Source organism: Buceros rhinoceros, unplaced genomic scaffold (assembly GCF_000710305.1).
Source record: "Buceros rhinoceros silvestris isolate BGI_N320 unplaced genomic scaffold, ASM71030v1 scaffold2059, whole genome shotgun sequence".
NCBI classification, from domain to species: domain Eukaryota; kingdom Metazoa; phylum Chordata; class Aves; order Bucerotiformes; family Bucerotidae; genus Buceros; species Buceros rhinoceros.
In genome coordinates, this window is record NW_010431910.1 from 9,620 (window position 1) to 27,165 (window position 17,546).

Genomic DNA, 17,546 nt, shown 5'->3' on the forward strand with positions numbered 1-17,546 from the left:
AGGAATGTGGCCTATAAAATTAAACTTCAAGAACTGTTTAAGAAAAATGAAAGCTTGTGCAACAGCTGGGATTTCTCTCCACATTAGTTCATTTCTTAGTGCCTCAAATGTTATGGTTTTCATTAATATAGATTTCATTTTTGAGATCATCTTCTGTAGTACTGTAAGTCTTACTCTGGTTGCAAAGGACAAATCGTGACTCGCCTTTAGACAAACACAGCGTGCTAAAGCACCACCTCCCACCCTCCTCATGAGATTAATATTTATTGGTGGCCCGAATAAAAAATCCAAGATTCAAACTGCACCCCAAATTTCCCTAATCTGAATTGCCAGAATATCCCAGTTTCAGACATGGTGAAGTTTACAGTGAATATTCAGGTACAAATGTAGGGGCATTTCTTTCCAATGGGTGTAGGAGAGTGCTGCCAACATAAAGAAACGTGCTCTTGTCTGGTGGGCAGCAGAAAGGACTCAGCTTCCCTTCAATCTCACTTAGACCCTGCATATTATTCCTCCAGAACATGGCCTCATTCTGCCTGCTCCTGACCTCGAAGGTTCACCTCCTAAGCCTTTAAAATAACTTGCTACTTGTATAATTTGAAATCTAAGCTCCTGGAAGAAAAACACTGTGATAATTATGCCAGGCTCTGAAAGCGTTCAGAGATGGTGTTGACTGCATTTTCCAGGTATTGAAAGAATTTTCTTTTCTCTGTAAGTGGCTAGAAACTCTGGGTTAACTGTGTTACCAGACCAGTTAGCACTTCAGTTGTTTGCAACCTAAATCCATTCAAGAAGGCTGAAAAGTAGAAAAATTTATAGGCAATGATGGAAAACAGGTTAATAGAAGTTTAGGACACAGTCCTAAGGTGAGAACACCAAGGATGTTACAGCTTCTGCTAACTTGCAGGCAGAACCACTCATGCTTAAAATTTTGCATGCTCAGAGAAACACGGAAATCAAGAGACCTGCCAAACCTGATTACTAGATTAGCAGCCACAATTTCTTCTGTTATGTGGTGGCTGTTACGACTCCACCTGCAAAACTGCAGATGCCAGTAATAATGCTGGCATCATGACAGACAACCCCTGTAAGACCAGAAATCTGGAGATGTGGTCAGAAGATTAGGACTCTTTCGAGGGCATGAGTTGCCATTTCAGAAGCTGGATTTTTACAAGAGGTTTGAAAGAACAGCCCTGTATGCGTAGTGCTCACTATCTCATTGCGGAGCGCTGGGAAGCAATGCAGAAGTCTGGGGTTAAAGTGTGCTGCTGAAGACTTCAGAGACAGCAGAACCCAGCTGGTTATCTGCACCCATTATCTGCTGCATAGCACTGTGTTCCACAGACTGTGTGCGCGTTGACCAGGACTTGCCCTCTTCATCCAGAACCGTTGTTTTATAAGGCTCCACGTGTATCCTATGGACATTCTGCCTTGATTCTTCGTATTTGCCTTTCCCATCTTCTGGAAGGCTGGATGCATGAGGTAAGAAAGTGCCCCGAGACCCATCAATGGGAATCTTTAACTGCTCACTGGAGGTAGGTTCTTGAGACAAATCTGAAGATCTCATGAAATGCTGAGTATACACGCCTTCAGACAGAGAGCCAGACTGTGTCTCACTGTGCACACGCAGCCAGCGATGATGCCGGCTGAAGTAGCTGTAATGTTGATGTTTCCCTAGCTTTTTTTTCCCTAAAAAGCTCAATGGTGGCTTGGAGCTAGAGGACTTGTCTATGCTTTTTGATGTAAGCCCTGACATTGTTAGATTGCTCATAGACTCTGTGCAAGATTCAGTGTTGGTATCAAAGGCACTACACTCTGTCAGGCCTTCTTTCAGCGTTAGGCAAGGCTTCATGTCGTGGACTTGGAGAACATCAGGTGCGCTGCCGCCCAGGCCACTGCCTGCCTGTTGGGATATGTCATGTGAGGAGGAGTAAATCAGGTCTAGCTCTCGTGGGCTTAATGCATCACTGGAGTCATAGTCACTATCAGTGGGAAGGAATACTTCAGAGCAGCCTTCTTCATCTGAGCAGGGCTGGGAATCTGCAAAGAGAATCGATTAACACTAAGACTACAAGCACAGGAGAGAAATTGCTTAACTGTCATTTATGTGGGGTTTTTTTTCTTAATTTAGAATAAAATCTACATTTCTGAAAATATACATGCATTTCCTCTGTGGAATTGTCCATGGGCCTGGATGACAGCAAAGACAGCACTCAGAAAGGATTTATAGATGTGTTAGGTGGTAGAATTAGAAAAAACAAAAAGGATTCATTTCTTACATTAAATACAGGGTTAATTTGAATTTGAATTGGGACTGAGTTCTGAAAGGATCTGTTTTATTTTGTCTTGTCCTCACCAAATTTCATAGAATTCAGATTTGGGAGAGTGAAAAACTCTAATCGAGGTTCTGTTTTTATTAAAGATGTCAGCTGAGTTACTCCAAATTTATACCTCTGTAACTGCCAGCAGGGTGCAACTGCGTGTGTGTGCAAGAGGTTTGAGGCAAAACTACCCTTTTGCCCATCCGGTGCATTATGTATGTTCAAATCCACAGCAGACACACTTAATTCAGTTCAGAATTTGTTAACCAAAACTCACACTGATATTGCTGCTGTCTTTTGGCTACAGGAGGATCAATAACATAATAAATAGTGGCATATGTGATAGAATGGATCGATGCTCCACTGCCCTGCATAGTTTATACTGGATCCAAGGGAAAAACTGTTGATTTTATACAGTACTGACTATTCACTTTGAACTAGTGTACATTACCGTGTAGCACAGCAAGAATGAATCGAGCCCGTGCAGGACAAGATAATGCTCTCGTTTATACAGTGCCAGAGCTAAGGATTATTCTGCTTTCATGATCTGTAATACAGGGGAAAAAATAGCTCAGGGAGAGGTGCTGAGCAACACCCCTGTGTAATGGTGTGACTCAAAGCACCGTTGTTTTTGGGTTTCTTTTCTTTTAACCTGATCTAATCAGAGTAGATTTATTCATGTTTCTTAACTGTATAAAACTGCCAATTTGAAAAAACAAATTATTACTACCAAAATGGTCATGGCAGTTGTTTAATGCAGCATCTGTTGCTTTTGTTGCTACTATTGCATTTACTCATTGCTTAAAGACAGCTCAGCAGAAAGGTGGTTTAATATTTTTCTCCAAAGTCCTTATTCTGTTAGCAAATTTTCTGTTACTGGTTAATTTGCTTCATCTTTATTTGCTGTCATCCATTTCTTTCATCAGTTTCCTTTTCCACCTGTTCAGAGAAGCAATAATGGTCAATGAGGTGGGTACTTATTTGCATCATTCTGTGTTTTAAAGTGCTTGTTGCAAGCACTGAGAACACTCAGGTATGTGAAAATGACTATGAAATCAAGCTGGACTATTGGCATGAAAATTTGCTCTATCAAAACATAAGAAGAATTGCTCCAAAGCAGAGGAACTGTCAAAGTGTGGAAAGAAAATGTCTGTAATAGAGAAACAGAAGGTACCAAATGGAGACTGTGGAAAAGTCTGGCTTAGATTCCGGACAAATTATTAGAATCGATAGATCCATGAGTGATGAGAAAGGGTTAATAGCTTTTGACGATAATTCACATCTCACCAGTCTAATAAAACTCTGAACGTGTGCACAATTAATACACAGGCATTCTTAGATTTCTGAGGAGCTTTTGACAAGGTTCTTTACTACAGGTTCTAAAGCAATGAAGCTGTAGTTGAGATTAAGAGAAAGCTCCCTCCATATATTAATAGCGGGTTGTTGGTGTAGACAAGAAATGCAGTAGTCAGCTTTCACTATGGATGGATTTTACTAATTCTGAACGTCGTGGAGAAGTCAGTGATAGCACTTGTCCCTTCCAAAACCTGTTCATTAAATGATCTGGAACAGTGAAGTGACAAAGGTGGCTGATGATGAGCAGTTCTGAGTAGCTGAAAACAAAAAATTATTATAGAGATTGTAGAAGGATCTCAGGCTATTGAGTGGCAAACCATTGTTACAATGATTGTTAAAATACCTTGGCAGGCATGGGAAAAAAATGACTCCTTTTATGAAAAGGCATACAAGGACTGTTATAATTTAAACTGAGTTCAAGGATTTCACTTGATGAACAAAGAAAAATTCTCTTACCACTCACAGCTTTTCTCCTCTGGATTCTCACCTCAGGTGAAGGGGGAGGTGAAGGAAGACTATCTAGATGTGAAGAGGTTGAACTGATTTTCTTTTGAGAATGCTCTTCTGAAAGATCCACAAGCTTCTTTATGGGTAGGCCAGCAGCTGGCTGCTTGTACCTTGCATACTGCAGTGCTTCTGTGATCCATCTCATTTCCCTCCAGATCTCATCAATTTGCTGCAGAGAAAAAAAAATAGGCGAAAAAGTACAGTTAAGTCTGTGTATTAATTCCACCTAAGTGTGTACTTTCCTCCAGTGCCCAGGAGGTGTGTAGTCACTGCCAACAGAGAGAAGCAGGATCTCCTGAGAGGAAACTTCAGCTTTAGGTGGTCTGAACTGCTTTTGATTAGGTGCTTGTTCTCCTCCACCATTACAGAGGCTGCTTGGGGCCACCAGACTCTCAAATTAGGCGCCTCAATTAAGAACCTGTGGTTAGGAGGGGTGAATCCAGCCTAAACTCTGACATGGAAAGAAAATGACAATTGTCTCTCAATGGAGTGAAAAATTCGATCAATTTTGTAGCACACGACCATTGGTGTCCTGGTTTAAGGTAGCATACACATGCACGCTGGCTACATTCTGCAAGAATGGAGACGTGCTTTGTGCAGTGAGTACTATCAAACCAGGAGGTAACAGAGGGATTGGTGACGAGGAGACTGCAGACTGATAGGTTCTAAGACGTGTTCTCCAGCATGTACTCTTAGCTGGAGAGACTTTTCACAAAATGGGCATTCAAGTCGTGAAAATTATTGCCAAAGGATGCTGGCTAGGGTAGTTCTTGATGAGCCGTGTTGGAGACAGGATAGCTGGATAGGTGGAGCTTTGTTTTGACCTAGTATGGCCATTATTATGTAAAGGTGAAATCCCAACTCAATGATGTCAGTGCAAGCCTTGCCACTGAGTTAATTTGAGCTAAGAATACACACTGGTAAGAATAGCAAATGATTCAGAGATTAATTCATAATCTTGCGTCATTTCAAGACTTCAGGGTAGCTCCATTAAGAGAATGCTGGTTAGCAAACATCTCACCTATTTAATTTTGGATATTTTCTGTTTCCTTTCTGTGATCCTCCCTCGATCCCCCCAAAAATTCATACTTCATGCAGTTTAATAAAATGCAAATCCTGTTGGTTTTCTCCCTGATGCCACTCTACAGTGTCTCCTGGGACAAAGAACCAGTCATGTTAATGAACTGTGGTGCTCTGACGATTTAGGAATGTTTGAAGCATTGTGCTATATAAATTCCAGTTTAACTTCAGGTTTAGTTTCAGGTCTCTGGATTTCTTGCTGTTGAACATTCTGGTAAAGACTCCAAGTACTTTATCTGCTGGTTGAGTTTTTCTTTTTTAATAATTCTTATTTTTCAGTTGCCATCTGACTCCTTTTCAGAACTGCATTTATATGGACTTCCTTGCTCTTTACAATGTTTGGTTTGTGTAGTGACTTCAACACTGTCTTAGATCTAGGATCACACAAATGCTCTTGCGGTTTTGTGGTCACCACTGAAGATTGCGGTATGTGTTGGGCTGAGATTTTTTTGCCAATAGGTAGAATACAGCTGGTTTTCATTTGAGAGGAAACCTGACAAGGCTAATACACTGTCACAATAATTCAGCACAAAACCCTGAAGTTTAAAATGTTCTCCTATATTTTGCCAGTATATATATGTGACTCAAACACTTTGGAGAAGAGGAACACAGAACTGTCTATACAGCGCATGCATATTCATATACATACGCTTATTTTTGATGTGAAGGATAAAATTTTCCTAGTTCTTCTGCACACTAGGAAAAAGTGATTTTCTGAGTGTGAGAATGGGAAGATAAGAAAGAAGGAGATGACTGAATGTTGAAAGTACAACAGGACTTTCCTCTCTGCCCTGCAGCAGGTTGCCAAAAGCTTCAAAGTGGACAAGGGAGAGGGGATTTGAATTCAGAGCAAAAAGGAACAGAGATATTATCATCTTGTTCATAGCGATGAAGGGCCAAACATACTATCAATGGAGTAAATGGTTGTCTTGCTCCCTATTGCAACAGAAGGTTGCTAGAATATTAAGACTATAGAGGTGTAAACTTATCTGCAATTCGCTTGTAGAAAGTTAGATCATTCACGTCCATAGAGGCACCCTGCAGAGGGCATGAGTTTTATCTATAAATGACCAGTTGCCAAAACAGTTTGCCAAAGGCCTTGCTATGGTGCACAGTGGGGTAGTAGTTCAAAGATCCCTGAGCTGAGTAGGCAAAGTCTGGGAACAGTACAGGAAAATCATTGTGAGAGAAGGAGAGAGACTAAGCAAGGCAGCCAAGTATGATCACAACTGTGATTCCTCTGCGCGGGGGCACTGGAGCAGCATCACTGTATGGTGCTGGACAGACTTACCGGTGCTTTCAAGGCTACCTTGCCATCTTAAACACAGAGCCGCTCTCATCACTGTGATATTGTGGATGCAGATTTTCTCAACAACCTGGTCTGAATTTTAACTCTAATTTTTTTAACTGGCAATTTATCATGGGGAAAAAATGTCCTCAATTCTCAAGGACAGAGAAGGACTATAACCCAAATGAATGCCCAGGCATGGTGCTAGTTTACCTCACGTGAGATGGGGGCGAGTTTTACAAGCAGACTGACACATTTCTTTATAACAGTCTAGTGTAACTGTCATTTGATTTTATCCATAAAACCCCTTGTATAAAAGCAACAACTAAGGAAATCATGTTCTGGGTTTGAATTTCATAAAAACAGAATTGCACTTTTGATACAACTGCTCTTTTTATGATGTCTGTGAATAATTCTCCATTTAGATTTCAAATTACAGCCCTATGCAATTTTTAAGAAAGCCACCTTAGAATCTCCTTGGAATAGTCAGAAACAGACCATTACCTGTATGTAGTCTGTAACTTGTTGGTGTCTTTGTTTGGCTGCAGCGACTTCACTGTCTGAAATTGCTTCCCTTAGGGACTGCTGAGTTTTCAGAGAGTCCAGCTCTATGACAGCAGAAAGGCGGCAATACAGGCTTATAAATTTTTCCTTGTAACAACAAAAATGAACTGTGAAAAGACCAAGTGCAAAGGAAGCATCATTATATTCGTGTTATGAAAAATGAAATCTTTAGCTTTCAGAACACAAATTTTATTAAATACAATTACTAACTCTCCGAATGTGTTATTTTAAGCTAGAAATAAATAATACAGGCTCTAATTCTCCTCTCATTTACACTGGAACCTCACTGATTTCAAAAGAGTAATTTCTAATTTATATCTAAGTGAAGGGATAATCAGGTCCTTAGTATGCAACTCCAGAGGCTATCTTACCCTTAATAGCTTTAATCAGAAAAGCTGTTTCTAAGGCTTTTATAGCTCATCATTTCTTTTGTCAAGAAAGTGGTGACATGACTGGAAAACAGAAGTCTTCTTTTTTTAGTTGGGTGTTTCAGAAGGAAGGTGTAATTTTGAAGGATGGTGACTTTCTCTTTGGCTGGGCCAGCTAGAATCAGTAACTCAGCTGTACCTGGCTCAGCAGTAAAAGCTATTCAGTGATACCACAGCTTGGATGTAACAGTTAACACTCTTTTAGGTGTTCTGACATCGTCCTCTGAACTCTCACGCAGAAGGGTAACACAGAAAGACCTCTTGCTGTGTAGAATTTGACTTCAGCGTAGCACAGAGCTGTCTGAGCTACCTCTAGAAGAGGTCACGATACCAGAGACAGAACAGCTACAGTGCCATGGAGCTTCATGAGTGTTTATTTACCTAGCCTCTTAAAGCTACGTTATTCGAGAACCTGCAATTGGTCAGGCAAAATTTATCTCTGCAAACTGCAGTTATCTCTACAAACTGCAGTACAGACAGACCAAAACCTGCTGAGAAACAACAGGTTTTCAGGAATACTTCCCCACTCGTCAGTGTGTTGACAGTTCCAGCGTACAGCCTGGTTGTGTTACCGCAGCGAATGCCACTCGGCTTCCTGCTGCTACTGTTCCGGATTGTGGCATGATGTTTTTCACGGTGTTTGAAGTGCAAATTGCGTGTATTTCTCTTATCATAATTATTAAAGAAGAAATACAAACAGTGTCACATTTACAACGTGATAAGAAAAACTGAGAAGAATTTCTCAAAGAAAGAAGTCCAATCACAGAAACAGAATTAGCATAACAATAAAGGCCTAATCTGAACCTAGAAATCCCTCCAAAGAAACGTGACAGGAAGAATTCTACCTTCTGGCTTCCCAGTGATGCCCAGCTATTGCAGGGATCTAGTCTGAATAGTGTGTGGTCTTACAGTATATATGCCATATGTGGTGGACTCTTGAGTGAATTACTGCCGCGGTTTCGGCTTCAGTGCTGAAGTTTCTAGCCTTTGTGGTTTTAAGTCAGACCCTTTAATGTTACTTTAACAAATGTTGCTTCAACATAGTCTTTTGTGGTTATGCAATTATATAGCTGGTACCCACCAGCTAATGGGGAATGGAAGCTTCTAATATTTGAGATGTGAATCACAGTCACTTTATAGAACATCAGGGATACATATATAATAAGTCACGTAGAAATGTCATCTGCCTAAAAAAAATATTCAAACATGAAGTTCAGCTTTCTGTTCTGTTTTCTTCACCATGGACTGCTTTCTCACTGCAGCAACAGAGAGGTCTGTACCCAGAATGCCCTTTGAGAGATTACTCTGTTGCATGTTTATCTGCACCACATCATGCCATTCAGTGTCTATGGCTTTGTCAGCCCCATGCAAACTATGTCCCAGAAGTGAGAATCCTTCTCTCTCAGAGACTTCTGCCCCCAGCCTGAGTACCGCGTAATGAGAGTTAAATAGTCTGCAAGCCCTCTGTTGCAGAGATTAATTTCACCAGAGGTGAATATGAGTCAAGCTTTAATTTGCACGGTGAATGCAGCCGTCACCTTTCATAGGCAGAAATGATATGCCCGTTACCCAGAGTCTAAGGCAGACTTCAGGGTTGTGTGTCGAGAAGATGGTGAGCCTGGTTTTAGGGCACTACAGCCATGGCAAAGCTGTGCAAAGCACTGCACTAACTCTTCTAGTTCACTTACATTAGTTTTCTTTCGAAGGGGTAGCTTTTCTGTAGGAGACTATAACAGCTTATGTATTTTCTGTCTGCGCCACTCATAATTTTATAGCAGCTCAGCTGTAATCTATCCTCCAGCAACCAGTATAGAACCCCAGAGCTGTTACAGGCTCCACTTTGTGTGCTCTGCCTGATGTGACATAAACACAACTGTATATTCCTGCCTGGTCCAAATGAAATTTGTGTTGCTGGGTGACAGTAGGTCACAGATCTATTGTGACTGCAGAGACATAGTCTTGGTAGGACCCTCCCTTAACATCTAATTATCTTTCTCCACATTAGTGACTATCAGCACTTAGCAATGATCTGTAGGAAGCAGGATGGTCATGGTGTCACATAAACACCTGACAGAGATCACTGAGGACACAGTTGCCACTAGAGGCCTATTCTATTCGGTAGCAACTCCTTGTGTACTGACACCATCAGTTTTGGCTCATATCTTTCTCTCTTCTCCAAGGCAGAGGAAAGAAAGATATCCGGTTTTACAAGCCAGAAGGAAACAGAGGAGACTAATGTGTAAGGCTCAGTGGTCCCCATACTTATAATATTCTTTTTAAAAACAGCTATTAAGTCTTTATGAGCTGCTTTTATGTGGAACCTTTCTTTGTGGACCAAAGAAGAAGAAATGAGAAATGGAGGACCTTGAAGCTAAAGCATCTTACACCTTCTGTGAGACAGCTGGAAAACTTGGTTTTGGGGAATTGTTACCCAGTCAGCAGTGCAGTGGAACGGAGAGCAATACAACTGAGTCCCCTGCATTTTTCCAGGAATCAGGAGGAAAAAGATGACCCTCATGTGGGAACTTCACTCAGACCTTTCACAAGGGAGGGAATGAGGGAGTCAGACCTTAAGCAGAACTAGCTGCAGTCAGGAACTGCAAAAATTCTTCTCTTTAAACCTGGTGATTATTATTGTGACCATTCAGAGGGATGATTTTTTGTATCTCCTGTCACACACCAACCTTGCTACGACGTGTGCAATTTTTTGGTTCTGTTTTTTAAATCACATCATCTTCCAAATAAGCTCATAGACGCATAGTGGATAACTGTGGGCTTTGCTCTATGCTTTGCATTTCAATAACGATTGCTACAGTATATGCTTTAACCGCTCTGCTCCCTCTGTAACTTGTACACAGTTACAGGTAGTGTTGTTGCCAAAGCCATCATGTGATTTATTGACTCTCCACTGGGACAAGGGGGAAAACAGATACAACTTTGTGATTTTATTATAAGGAGACTGGGTTAATATTTCTAAGTGAAGCAAGCTACTATACCGAGTTCAAACATCTGAAGAGGGAGGTTAAGAAATCCTGAGTGTGGGGTGTAAGGATTATTCTGTCCTGGGGCAGTGCAGACGTCGTCTGAGGCGGGGAGCAGGAGAAGAAAGGAGACATTGTGACCCAGTTCCAACACCTCCTGTGTATACAGACGGAAGTGCTTAGCCTGTAGAGGGACACGCGCGGGGGAAGAAATAGGAGAGAATTACAACATGGCACTTATATAAACAACACCCCAAATGATATAAAACATTAAAGAAAATTTGCACAACATCAAGCTCGGAATTTTTATAAAACATAAATATTTGGGGGGGGGGGCTAAATGTGGGTTCATGTCACTACATAAAATAAAGATTTAAAGCTGCAATGTTCCACATTAAAACAACACACACAGGCACAACCCCCCTGAAAACAACATTTATGTTTCTTATTAGGCAGAAAATGATCACATGCCATGTGCTTTTCAAGATTATGATTGCATAATTATGTGAAAACATGAAAATGGATTCAATTAAAAACCTTTAAGATTCAATTTAGGGTTGGTTAAGAGAAATATGCAGCTCTCCCTCAACACAGCACTGAAAAGGTTTAAAGGTTTAACAAGTGCTGCAGCAAGAGAAAATGGCACACGCAGGAGTTGGCCTGAGGCTGCTGTAGAGCTGCTGTGTGCAGCAGTGCATTTCACTCTGGGTATGCACCAGCATCACTGTCCATGATTCTGTTTACCACAAAAATAATAAAATTACAAAAATAAATTTTGAATTAACGGTTCAATTCATTAACAGAAAAGTTTGGTCCTGAGTCATCAAAAGATTTCCAACTGTTTAACTGCAAGGTCATGTTTATATCTCTCGTGCACAACAGATGAGCTTAAATGCTGGGCTGAGCTGTAGCCTAAGGAGCATATTGCATATTGACTGCAATATTTGAGTCCCTAGCTAAAAAAAAAAAGGACAAAAGCCTAGAGACCTGTACAGAGCCCTATTGAATTAGAGTGACTGACCACGAGGCAGCACACCATCTGTCTTAATTTGGGATTTACTTGAGTCTTAGCTGGCTGTTCCCAGGCTAGAAGGTGCAGCACGGATGGATTCCTTTTTAAAAGCTAAGTCTAAACCTTTCAAAATCAAGAAATGTGAAAGATGATTTACTTCTACTTTAAGCCCTCTCTACCCTTGTAGACCAAAATAAAATGGAATCATGTAAACAAAAAACAAACTCCTTAGATTACTTTTTCATGGATATTTCACATCATAGGTTATCCTCCCCGACTTCATTTATTCACATATGCATTTCTTGTACCTAAATGTAAAGCTGGAAGTCAGATACCTCTCCTCACCCACATGTGTTTTAGAGATGATATGTTTATCTGTGTGTAAAAGAATAGCAAAACATTGTGTCTTCAGCAGGGCTTTCCCACACCTCACTATTGCCTCCAAAAGAACCATCACTTGCCCTCCTTGCTTGGAAAAAATATTTTTCTTTGCCAGCTGGGTAAAGGTGCTCACAAGGTGTTTCACGCAAAATTGCTTATTTGCATCTGCCTGAAGTTGCACAAACATGCTAACTGTAAAAATAGGAGCTAATGAAAAATGTGTCTCTTAATCCCTGTATGTTCAAATATCCAGGAAAATAACTGGTTTATTGAAGATGTTTCCCCCACACACACTAGAATGATGGAATACAAAACTTCTCAGTTTTTCTTTTCTTGCAAGTCACACATTTGTAGCTTTTAGTTGTGTTCCTAAGAATCAGTTTTCAAAAAGGTGATAAATACCGTGAAGGAAAATACCTGATGCAGAGGTAGATTGATCTGTTTAAGGAGAGCTTTCACTGCCATCTGGAGCTCATACAAGAACAATTGAGTAGGGCAGTCTGAAGTATGATCCATACTTTCCACAGATTCTGAGCCAGAAAGTGTTTGGATCCATTCCCACTCATCTCTGTATGTTGAGTCAAGTTAAAATTAGAAATATAACAAAAGTTCAGTGCACAAGCAGGAATTCAGTGTATGTGCATTTGGGATCTGTTGATAGTTTAATCCTCATATAGCAAAACATTCTAAACTTGTGCAATCTTGATTGTTTGTGGTTAAAACTCTAACTTTGAAAAATTTAATTTTTCTAGCACATGTACATCAGGCTGAACATTCCTTGCAAACCTCTGGAAGTCCAAGTGCCTTTGAAATATTTCACTAAGGCTTCTCACTCCAGGTTTTCTTTTTCACATACTTCATTGCCTATCTACCACAATATTTTAAAAAGCATGTGCTGGAACTGACAGCAGTGACAACTAGCAGGGAGTTTGATTGCTGTGACAGACTCTCTTGTACTCACTGGAGCCAAAGAACTTCCTAGTTTGTCTGACATGTATCCACTCTAGATCTGATAAACACGGGAATCATCCTTCTGGATCAAATCCTTAATTCACCCTGCCCCGTATTCAGTCTTGAAAAGCATCCAGCACCAAACTTTCGAGAAAAAAAAAAATTACAGGAAACCCCACCACAAGACAAGTAATGGGTGTGGTACAATTTGCTCCTAAATAAAGATTTTATCTTCTACTTTAAGAATCAGAAATTGTTACAAGCTCTGAAACACTAGGCTTCATATTCCTTCCAAAATTGTTAGCATTAAGTACTACATTCTGGATAGCCGCGTTATCCATATAGATATCCAGTTCCTTTTTCCTTACTCAAAATTATCAGCTGGTTGCTGAAATGATACGTGCTCCAAAAGCTCCAGAACAAAGCCAGTAAAATGTGTTGCCCACTGGCAAGGTCTAGGCAGTACAAAGAAGTGTACGTGCCCAGCAGATAAGGGAAGTGATGGCCGAAGGAGAAAATGGCTTTGCCAGAGCACAGCAGCTCGGTGGCTGATAGTGTTTCTCTGAATATGTGTTTTCAATTGCCGTATGCGTGCTGTAGATTAGAGTGAGAAACCAGATATTACACAAGAGAATACTCAGAAAAATCAACATCAACACCCCATGGTCAGTGAAAATCGATAGAAAAGGTGACATTGAATTGACTCAAGGCTGAATCAGGGCTGCAGGCTATGATCTTCCTAACAGATACGTGGAAGATCATTTGAATGATCTATGCAGAATTTGAGCAACCGCAGACCCACACGTTTGTAACGGCAAAATTGCCTCAATGTTTAAATTTGATCGGTTGTTTCAAACTTAAAGGAAAAGTTCTCTCTACACATGTGTCTGTAAATATGTATATATTCACTTACTTGGAGACATTGCTGTTGTCTCGGATTTTAACATGACAGAGAACATTGGGCAACTTCTGCAACACAAGCACTTTGATTTGATCCACAGAACTGCAGAGTTTAAGGTAACCCAGATACAAGCCAGGAGGGAGGCGTTGCTGACTTCGTCTGTGATAGGAAAGTATGTCCTGTTTTAAGAGAAACAGGCCTATGTAAAAACCTCAGTTTTTTTCCACATACGCGGAAGAGTTTGGGATCAAAAAGCAACAAATGTTTTTACAGACGTCTTTTTGTTTCAACAGCGTTCCCAATTCGCGAAGCATTTCAGCACATGCTTAAGCCTATTATATAAATAATCTCTGGTAGTTTGGATGCATTTGGACAACTTTTCACTTAAAGCCATACACAGGTTGCCTAACCTCTCCAGGTCATGCAGGAATCAACTCTAAAAAACTGACATTTCAACCTTCTTTCACCTCTGCGCTCCTGTCTGACCATTTCAGTGGTGAGCTGGGTTGGGGAACTGGTTCAGCTGAGAAATAACTCAGGATAAGGAGCAGTCACTTTTCAGCCAGAGCAGTTTGCTGGTTCATGTTTGATGCGTAACTACACAGACGGAGCTGAGCAGCATTGGGAAGAAGCTGTCACCTGGGCTGCACCAAAAGAAATCCCTTAGAGTCCCAGCCTGCATCTTTTGAAACCCTGTTCTCTGTCACTTGCTGTCAACAGGCAGATCTCGGTGAGCATGGGGGTTGGTGGTTGGCAAAGTTTAATTAATGGCTGTGTTTTCTGAACACACACTTTATCAACAAATAGAGCTTCAAAGGTCTTAATAATGATGATGTCTTTGCTGAAGCCAGGAGGCTTTTTTAAGGCTATGTATAGCAGTCCCCCAAAACTACCCTAAAAATGATGTCTGCTGCCAGCCAGAGGAATGTGTGCTCCTGCAGTGGGTGAGGATTAAGACACCTGGCCTTATGCCATACTCTTGGAACCATCAAATTATCTGCCAGTGCTATGCTTGGCTCTGACCAATGCAATTAGACCCTCATTTTCACAAGCACTTCATGAACAAAATACCCATTTGATGATTAAAAAAGTAATACAAGAAAGGCTGGGCATTAGATAGGAATGTGTAAACCATTAGGGGAACATTTTTTCCACTAGAATCTCTGTGGAAACCTGATCAGGCCTGTATTTTGGGTTTTCTAATATAAAACTTTTGCCCAGATTGACATTTTTCTACACCTTTAACACATTTTAATGCATTAAATCTAACATAGATCAGGTAAGTTTTATTGTCTTTTGGAAATTTTTTAACGTTTCTAAAAGCTGGTGATGTATATTTTGATTGCCCGTCTGTTGCCGGTATGAAAAGCACAGTCTCTGCTCAAGAAAATGCCTCTAATTCAAACGTTAAGCACAGCGGACATTCGCTAGTTAAGGGTGCTAAGGAAGGGACTAAGATTTTGATTCATTTTGTATCTGGGCTAACTGTGCACTAAGCTTTGGAGAGGCTGGCTACTGACGTTTTATGAGACACAGGCTGCTGTTACCTTCAGAAAACCTGTATTAATCTTTATGTGAACTATCTCTGTTGAACAGTTTACAGATTCCTGATTCTGGAAGGGCTGAAAACCCATGGCTCTCAGCCATGCCGACGGAACTGACTATGCGAAGCAACTTCTAAACTCAGTCCTTACCTTGGCATTTTTCTAATTGTGAAGTCTCAGGGCAGGTTATGCAGAAATTAAAAGAGGCTTGTGGTCAGCAAAGAATTCTTTAGTGACTATACCAGGCTCCAAGGAGCTCTGAACCCCACAGAACAAATTTATTACGTAGAACAGTAAGGTTTTAAAGCTAGATTTAGTGTTCAAGGTTGGATGGAAAAATCTTATGGAGTGTAGAAATTGTACGCGTCTGTATAGGTGCTTAAGAACATCCCAGAGAATGTTAAAGGTTTTTATATCTTTTGCTACAGAATTCTATAGCATGGTTTCCCGAAACTGATAGAAACTACTATTCTCTGCTAAGGCTTTGAAGTCATTTCTTTAGAATCTCACAGATATTTTACAAATTAAGGATCTGATCCCAGACCCACTGGAAGTAATATAAGTCTTTGCTTTCAGAGGGAGCCTTGCCATTAATTTTATTGGGCACTGGATTAAGGCCTAAAATTCTGCAAGAATCTTCCAAAAATCAGGGCTCTGGCACAGGCTTTACAAAAGCAAATAACATACAGTAAGAGAAGCAAAGTACTACCTGGACTGTTATAAGCAAGATGTCTAATGCTGTTGGCTCCTCTGGAGTTGAAAGGGATTTCCTCTGGCTTTGTAGCTTGGATACTTGCATCCATTTACCATTGAAAAATGAATAAAGACTCTCCACTTCTCTTATAGTAACTATCAGCATATTGCCATGGCGATCCTTGATTGGCTCATAGAAAACTCTGCCTAAGTTGTGAGTTCCCAGCAAATTCTAGAAAATAAGCAAATTATAAAACGAAAGTTATTTATCACCTGTCAGGAGAGTGGTATTTTTGGAAACTTATCTTTGTGCTCACTGACATCAGTCCTGTTCAATAAAAACTAGACCCACAGTGTTTCTCAAAGCCTTGCCTTACAGTCACATTGTTCAGAGGCAAAAGGAGGTTGTGTTCGTGGATAGAAATGTGGATCCTCTGATGTATTTGGTCCAGCAGTGTTTAGCCCAACATTTAATGGAGAACATCAGAAAGGCTATTACGACTCAGTGCCTTTGTAAAGAGAAACACGGCAAAGTAATTAATTTATTTGGACAGAACTTCCTATTTTTGCCCAGTCGTGTAAAGATAAAGGATGCAATCTTCAAAGGCACTCAGCGTTGGTCTGGTTATGATTCCTTTGGTATCAACGAAGCTCTTTTGATCTGAACTTGCTGAAGAGCTAGGTGCTTATCCAATGTCAGCAGTGGTACAAAATCCTTCCTCTATCCCCGATGCCTTGATAATGGACACTTCAAATGTTTTCTGGTAGGGTCATTAACTATAATCTCCATTTTCTGTTCTCTCTTTTAAAATTATTCAGATTATTTTCAGCAAAAGCATGAGACTCTCTTACCTGTGTTGAATGTAAATAATTCTGGAGCTAAACTGTGGAGTGTGTTTGTGAAGGAACACAGAAGAATTTAAAGAGATGTGGACCCTTTTCCTTTTACTGCAGATACCAAGAATGTGCCAGACAAAACCGGCAGAAACTAACAAGCTACCAGGGCAAAGCTCTCCAGGAAAATATGTGAGGATTAAAGAAAAGTAATTTTAAAAGCCTCCACATAAAATACATATTTTGGTCAAAATCCCTTTCCTCGCACAGTAAGGCATCTGCTTATAGGTGCAAACACACTCCGTTCAGTGACCAGCCACTGAAGAGATTCCCAGATGTCTTAAAGAAAAATGCCTAACATTTGAAATATGCTCATTACTTTGCGACTTTTCAAGAGATCTACAGTAAGCTGGAAAGGGATGGGGGTGGTTTAAAATCAAAACTTGAATCCACAGCATAGCACTTTGTATGTTTAGCAAAGTGCGGTAGATTAACTGAATGACATTGTAAATGGATAGATTATCCTGAAATTATTAATCTGTATTTAGCAGGCAATATTTACTTATAGACTACATTATTAAATTGTTTGTTTATAAATTCTAAGGATTCAGCACAGTGACTGCTCTTTATGTGGCACAGCTTAGCTATTTTAGCTTTACGCATCCCTCTCCAGGGCATGCTGTCCTTAGAGCACCTCCCCTCTTC

At 40.4% G+C, this 17,546-nt stretch overlaps 1 protein-coding gene across 1 annotated transcript in view; it reads right to left on the reverse strand.

Moving 5' to 3' along the window:
• Positions 1–10,517: 10,517 nt before the first annotated feature.
• The window catches only part of ANKFN1 (ankyrin-repeat and fibronectin type III domain containing 1), a 56,965-nt gene continuing 49,936 nt past the window's right edge, over positions 10,518–17,546 (reverse strand). The window contains 4 exon segments of the mRNA XM_010143553.1: positions 10,518–10,709; positions 12,336–12,486; positions 13,783–13,949; positions 16,024–16,239. Of these exon segments, the coding sequence (XP_010141855.1) occupies positions 10,518–10,709; positions 12,336–12,486; positions 13,783–13,949; positions 16,024–16,239 (726 nt within the window).